Here is a 7,609-nt window from a genome sequence, read left to right as displayed (position 1 = left end):
TCCACCACAGAAAAAATCAAAACAGCAATCCTTATTGAAAGAAAAAAATTAAAATGAACAGCAGCTGCTCTGAAACAATTGGTTTTCAGGCCATATAGGGTAAGATTATCCCGAGACACCTCTGAATAGAGTTAGCACAGCCTCCTTGCAGTGGAATGGATTATCTGGTAGGTCTTATGAATCTCTGAATCTCAGCTTTGGGCAGACCCAGACAAATTCAGCTCAGAGCTGGGTCTGGCTTCTCAGGGGAGTCCAAAATTCTGATCCCATCCCTTGAGACCTGGCTGGGAGGATACCAGGTCCTTCCCAACCTCCCTGTAGAAAGCCCTGCTGTGCCTTTGATGCGGTGCCTTCTGGAGGTGTGCGTGTGTGTGTATAGACATGCAGTGTTCACAGTTGCCAGAAGTGGGAGAAATTAGGACCTCCAAGCTCAATTTTCTTAAATATATTCGCTCAATTCTTTTATCTTCTTTACTCATCTAAAAGGGGAACCCATCAGAAGTGGAGGCCAGTGGGCTTTCCCAGCCCTGGCAGGGCAAAGCATTGAAAGCAGAAGATGACATCTGAGCTGTTAAAGGATAGTTTATGGCTCTGCTAGTTGTGGCTTTTAATCATAAATAAGCAAGAAATGTATTTATTTCATTCACAATTTTATATGCACTTTAAAAAAAAAAAGCAGTATTACTTTTACAAAATGTTAACCTAGGAAACACATCTTGCTACTAAAAATCTCTCAATATAAAAGGCAGTGTTTTAAAAAGTAAAATGCAATATAAAAGAGTCTAATCGGAAAAAATGTGCATGCAGAAGGGACTGAAAACCTCCTGCGGCCCTGCCCTCCTCAGTATCTAGGAAAAAGCTCCCTCCAGGTTAACCCATCACCCCGGTTTTCATCCAGCCACTTCCCGCAGGGAAATATGGTGGTCACGCCAGTCGCCGAGTTGGTGATCTCCACCCGTTCCACCAGCCAGCCCGGTGCCAGACCACTGTTGTCATGTTCAATCCGGACCTTTTTCAGCTCTCCCATGTCCAGCGTTTCCAAGTAAAACCTGTTGGTTTTGCCTCGTTCAAAGAGATTCCTGAACTTCTGCTTCAGTGCTCGTTTTCCCGAGTCCCCGTTCAACCCGAAGATGGTGATGAACACGTTGGCGTCAGTCCCCGCACCCTTTTCAAAGCCTGTGACCACGATGGTCTCGTATTTGACTGGCACCAAGCTCCGAGCTTTGCTGGCAAAGCTCTCGATGACCTTGGCACACTCAAAGACTTTGTAGTCCCGTCTCTTGTAACGCAGAGGAATTTTCACATTGCCCCTGAAAAAGTATCTGCCAAAGGAAAATTAGCAGCGTGTTAATGGTAAGGATGGCCACTTTATTGGGAAAATTTCATGGACTGGGTATTCTAAATTGCCCAATATTGCCATTAAATTGCCCAATATTGATATTGTTTCAATACTTTCCCATTTATGTGCTAACACTAGAGTTTCTCTCTGGAAAGACAGCTGTGATTGATCGAACGTTACAACTGCAACTGGAAAACCCAACATCCCTAGACAGCCACAGACACCCTGCATGTGGGAGAAGTGGTGTAGGACACTTGTCAAATCTTTTGCTTGTGGAATAGAATGTCCATTTACAGACCCACTGAGGCAGGATGAGCAATGAATCCCCACAGTTAATACAGCCCAGCGCTGCTGAGTATAACTGGTCTGAGAGCTGGGAGATCAGCAAATATCCTCATTGATGGTATGGTTAAGGTTGGGCTAAGAACTAGGAAAAAGGGAATGGAAAAGATAGGAGGACAAGGTTTAAATCCCCCCCTTTCCTCATCTATATCACCCAGCCCACCCTTAGCAGACAAAAAAAAAAAGCATCGAGCACAGAAATGATAGGTACCAGATGCTGAAAGCCCTTGGCTGTGCAGTGCTGCCTCTGGTGATGTGCAGGGAGCTCATAGCACATCCATAAATTACTGCATACCTGGCACCCAGCCAGAGGCTGGAGTACTCTGCTTTTAATGATGTATTTCATTTCCAATGATGCAGATCATTTCCAAACGAGTTTTTCCCCCTCCTCCCCCTTCACCAAACTGCAGCAGGTCTTCCTGGAGGGAGTGTAGCTGGATTGCAGCACGTGTGTGTAAAATAAACACCTGGAGGAACGGTTACTGCAATTCCAGCAGTACCATTCTTATTAAGCGCTTCTAACACTTTTGACATTTTCTGCAGCCAAAGGAAAGCACTCCTTTCTCTGGAAAGAAGATTTGTAAATAAGAAATTTTGGTGGGAGCAAAATTTTAGGCTCAGAGAAAGAAAAATTGCATGAGAGTGGAATGGAGGGGTTGCCTGATGCTAAAGCTGTATTTCCTGGGCTATGTAATATCACAACACCCCAGAATTGCCTCAGTTAGAAAAGATCTTTGAGATCATCAAGTCCAGTCATTAACCCAACACTGACAAGTCCCCGACTAACCCATGTCCCTCAGCACTATGTCTACATGACTCTTCAATCCCTCCAGGGATGGGGACTCCACCACTGCCCTGGGCAACCCCTTCCAATGCCTCAGAACCCTTTCAGCAAAGAAATTCTTCCTCACATCCCAGCTCAACTGCCCTGGGCACAACTTGAGGCTGTTTCCTCTTGTCCTGTCCCTTGGTCCTTGGTTGAACAGACCCACCCCCACCTCTCTCCACCCTCCTTTCAGGTAGTTGTAGAGAGAAATGTGGTCTCCTCTCAGTCTCCCTTTCTCCAGGAAAGATCTCATGGTCTGAAGTTATAACAGAGCATTCCAATCTTCACGAGGGGTGATAAGAAAAAAGATGAGCTTTCTAAATCTAATGGGGATTTGCAAGAAAAACTTCTAAATACATCCCTTTGACATACTAAGATCTACTACTAAAAGGCAAAAATCCCAGTATAATTCAAAACTATTGCTGCAGCAATCTCATAACTACTTTAATTTGGTCTTTGGGTTGACTGGGTGGGTTTTTTGGGGTGTTTTGGATTGGGAATATCTGAAATGAGAGATTACTCTCATGGTGAGATCTGCTCTAGTTGATAGTTTGCAGAACAAACCCTGCTGTGAAGTACTGTATCTAGAGAGCCAGAGCCCTGTTTCAGTGCAACAACAGGCTGAAGGCTTTACTGGTATCTCCTGGCTGCCCTTTTTAATTTAAAACAACTTTTTAAAAAATGAGGTTTTATGAGAAGACCTTTGGCTCCTTCAAAACATACTATTTCAGCAGTTTCGGCATGCTCCCAGTCAGTGTAGTGCACGGATTTGATTGCACAGCTGGACTTTAAGGGTTCCAGGTTTTTCCCCATCAGGAGAAAAGAACATGTTTTGTATGTAATTGATTGAGTTTTCATTCAGCAAATATTATTGTGGCTCTTCTACTGGTTGATTAATTTGCTAGAAGAGACTCTTGACTTCTGAAAAAAAAAACACTTCAAGGATTTCTTCTTAAACACTCAATTGTCTCAGCTGGAACAAACTCCTTACAGTTAAATTCTTTAGCAGCAATGGAAATATCATGGAAAATAAAAGAAATCCACAGTTAACACTGTAGATATCTTCTCTGAAGAGGAGTTTGTTCTGCAAATGGACAATCTTCTTTGACTGTTGCACGGTCCCTGTGCTATCTGTTCCCTGAGTCATGAACATCACCTCTTTCAAAGATGGGACTCAGATCAAAGAGTGTAGGACCTGATATGCTCAGGGTTCTTCAGACATGTTCATTTTTTGGCCGTGGTAGATATCAGTCATATGTCTGCAACCTTTCCAGTGGACCTTTGGGACCATACCAGAAGGATCTCTCATCCAAACTGGTCTGAATCGGAGCTTCAGGTTCTGTCTTACTCTCATTTTTTTTTCTAGGAGATATGAGACTTACCTAAAGGCCAGTCTGTGCAGAGCATCCTACAAACCTCTTAAATTTCATTCAGTCTCAGTATTTTCCACAGGCTGAGTCTACGTATTTTCCACTATTTGTCATAGCTACTTGATTCACCAAGCCAACTAGTTGATGCGTTACCTGCACATGCAAATACCCTCCCCAACAACTCAGACATGGCACAAGCAAGTCATTTGTGTTCCTGACACACCAAACAGCTTGTTCTTAGCTTTCAGAAAGGGATTGTGATTTGATAAGACTTTCTGCTATTGCTTAAATCTGACAGGCTTCAGGAGGATCCACGCAGAGCTTCTCTGCATCCCCATGCCCTCCTGGAGCTGCTCCCTGCAGATGAGAAAGCACTTACTTGTTGCAAAGCTCCATCTCTGTTATGATAATCTCTTGGACATGCCAGAAGACATCAGCTTTTGCAGATGACTTCTTTCCATCTTTTGGGCAGTGACCAACACAAATAGCTGCAATATCACCAACATTCTTTGAAGAAAACTGAAATGTGTCTGTTGCTCCCCTACAGGAAACAGAGAGCATTTTCAGTTAGTATCTTGAAGGCTGGCAGTGAGTTGTCTCATATGGACATTAAGTAATTTGCACATGGCTACAGAAGATAGAAGATAAGGCTTCATTTAAAGTAATTTGATTTAACCTACAATCATTCAACACAAAGTATAATTTCCATATTTAAATTTAGTATTTTCTCTGATTAGGGGTGACACTTTAAATTGTTGCCACTAGGACTTTCCAGGATAAACTTGAGCTGTTCCACATACAAAATCAATTTCCCTCATTATAGATAAAGCTAAAGAGTGACTAATTTCCCCTCCAGCACTTGTTCATTCATTCTTGACAGATACTGTATCTGTTACACATCTACCCACCATAGCTGTTTTAAATTTGCTGGTTTAGCCACCCTTCCTGAAGCTCAGCTTGAGAAGAGTTTAGTGAAACAACAGGTCTCTGTCAAACCCTTGGCTGTCTTCCTGTCATGTTCCCTGTGTATCTGTTGGGCTTATCTCCTTGGACTGGTCCTTATTCCAACCTGCCTCCAAGGATGGACTGTGACTCATACCTTGGAGAGTGGTGTCTTTAACTCCACTGTAGACACCAACAACTGAAGATCATGAGGAAGCTACCCCCAATCTTTCATGTTTCACATGAAATCTCAGCCATTCACACGACTGTCCCCATTAGCTGTAACTTCACCTTCCTTTTACAGAGCCACAAGAAAAACCTTTCCTACCTTCAAAGCAACTGAACACCATTGGTGTCCATGGCTTTGAACAGGTTCCCATCTCCTAAGGGCATGCTGTGTCCTTAAACAAAATAGAAAAACCATTTCACATCTGCAGCATTTTGGTCCCACATGGGAGAAGGAATCTGCCCCACATTACATAGATGTCCCTCTGGCTCATCTGCGCCAGCTAATATTCAGCTTTCCTCATACAACAGTGATCTATCTTTCAGCCTTCCTGCCCAGATTCATCTGGAAAGTCAAATCTGAGCAGCTCTGACAACATTTAGCCTCCAACTATTTTTACTTTCTCTCTGATTCCCACTGCCAGTGAGATGCTGGAAAAGGAACTAAAACCACCTCCAGCTTCCTTCTGCTCCTCCCAGCTCCAAAATACACAGCCTCCCTGGAGGCTCGCCAGAAACTCGGTTGTTTGTACTAATACCAAAGGACAGACATACACACATATACATGCATCATCTAGATTTTCTTATAATTTTTAAACGTACCCATCAGAAACTAATTTTACATCTTCTTTTTACTCCAGGAGAGAAGCTATTAGGATTTTTGGAAGGGGGGGATGAGAAAGAGCATGGCACAAATGCAACTCTATAGACTGTCCTGGAGAAGAGGTGGCATTTGTGGATGACACATAGCTGGTGGAGAGTTCCTCTAGCCCACCACCCTGTCCCACTACCTTTCAAATCTCCTTTTCTTGGAAGAGTTTTCCATAAGGAATTCTTTCGAGCGTCCCATCTTTCCTTCTAAGATGACCCAGATATTTTCTTTCGTTTCTGCATCCTCTCTGTCGCTTGTTACTGTGACAATCTCATAGGCTTTAAAGCATAATTAACAGACACGTTAAACAGAAAAGAAAGAGCAGATGGCCAGAAAAATCTCTTCATTTGGCTGTCACTTTGCTTAAAAACTCTCTTCCTAATATTTATCACGGCACACAAGAAAGCATTTGCAAAATAAGTATGGAACCACACTGAAATCAGTGGGACTTTTGACTTCTATGTGCTCTGAATTTCATGCAGGGATAGGGCACATAAAAAAGTGTGAATACTGCTCAACCATCTAGCAAGAGTAGATGGAGCTGCTCTTGAACAAGTTGTGTTCAGTTCCGTGCTGTGCTAAGCACTTCCTATTTAACATAGCCCAAATCCTTCATTTTTTGTGCCACTGTTTCTAACGGGGACAGTGAGGGTATCCCTGTACCCAACAGGCTGTGGTGGCATGTAAGCACCCAAAATGGCAATCACAAGGCTGATTTTTTTTTGCAGGGGCAGAGTGAAATCACACTGAAGTAATGTGATTATTGACTCTCCAGGACTCTCCTAAAGAAGAGTGCTGTGGGGCAGGAGTTCTTGAGGTGCACTTTGTATATCATCAGTGTAGTTAAATGACTGTTGCTTGCTCGTTCCCTCACCACGTTACACACAGTGTAACCACCTTGGACACAATGGAATTACCCAGAGCAGACCCAGGGCTATGGGGTGTTAAGCTCAGCTGTCATGTTCAGCTGGGAGATCTGAACTAGTAGCCCAGAACATGTTAAGGAGGAAGCTGGAGCAATGTTACTTACAAAGCTTTAAGGATTGAACTTATTTTCCACCTTGAAGACTCAAGCCCATTACTTCTCTAGTAAGATCATAACCATGTGTCCTTTTGGCTTACTGCTGGATTGAACTGATACAGATGGGCCCTTCTTAGGTTTCAACCCAAAATGAGATCTTTTTCTTAGTCATGAATCCTGGTTTGTTTCTTTCTTATCCCAGCATTGCACTTTTGAGCTAAAGAGTACCTTAAATCATCCAACCCTCGAAGCCTGCAAATATAAATACCTATTGCATGGGAACCTTTAGTGGAGCAGTTTGCAGGGGATGTGATCCTATGGCTTCTGAGGTCCTTCAGCAAAGGCCACAAGTCAACTCTAAACTTACCAGTCCGTTCCTTCAGTTCCAGAATGTCATTATTGGCACAAGCCAGTTCCCTTATGAGTTGCCCATCATCTTCACCTTTAGCCAGCCAGCGATCGCACTGGAAGCGGAATGTCTTGTCCATGGCAGAGTCCTTCACATCGATATATTCCAAGTGCCAACCTGGAGCAATTCCTAGTAAAAAAAAACCCAAAATAAAATAGATTTGTATATTTTTACATATCTGGAGTAAGGAAGTGAGATATCTCTCCTTGGTAGCACCCTGCTGGTGCTAGAACTGATTGGTATTTGCTTCAGATAGTGTCACCAGTGAACATGATGTTTTTCTGATACCAAAACCAACGTTGACTTGCTCAAGACCATAATCTGATCCCACTTCTAGAGTCAGACCATATTTTTGAGGGAGACGCTGGGCTTTTGATAGGATATTAGGTTCTTGGAGCACAGTCCTGGACAATCTAGATTTTAAACTCTCTGGGCAAAGGACCATCGCTTGTCTTTGCCCAGCACTTTGCACGAGATGGAGCT

The 7,609-nt window shown here is 43.2% G+C and overlaps 1 protein-coding gene across 1 annotated transcript in view; it reads right to left on the bottom strand.

Annotated features, from left to right (window-relative positions):
• Nucleotides 1-841: 841 nt before the first annotated feature.
• The window catches only part of LOC104527067 (lipoxygenase homology domain-containing protein 1-like), a gene marked incomplete at its 5' end in the record, with an annotated part of 31,408 nt that continues 24,640 nt past the window's right edge, over nucleotides 842-7,609 (bottom strand). Inside the window, 4 exons of the mRNA XM_010170685.1 lie at nucleotides 842-1,322; nucleotides 4,257-4,418; nucleotides 5,836-5,974; nucleotides 7,085-7,255. Of these exons, the coding sequence (XP_010168987.1) occupies nucleotides 842-1,322; nucleotides 4,257-4,418; nucleotides 5,836-5,974; nucleotides 7,085-7,255 (953 nt within the window). The remainder of the gene's footprint in view (nucleotides 1,323-4,256; nucleotides 4,419-5,835; nucleotides 5,975-7,084; nucleotides 7,256-7,609) is intronic.

The sequence above is a fragment of the Antrostomus carolinensis genome, unplaced genomic scaffold (assembly GCF_000700745.2).
Source record: "Antrostomus carolinensis isolate BGI_N321 unplaced genomic scaffold, ASM70074v2 scaffold5356, whole genome shotgun sequence".
In the NCBI taxonomy this organism is placed as follows: domain Eukaryota; kingdom Metazoa; phylum Chordata; class Aves; order Caprimulgiformes; family Caprimulgidae; genus Antrostomus; species Antrostomus carolinensis.
Note: the sequence above shows the minus strand (reverse complement) of the source record. Positions and strands in the feature narration are given on the sequence as shown.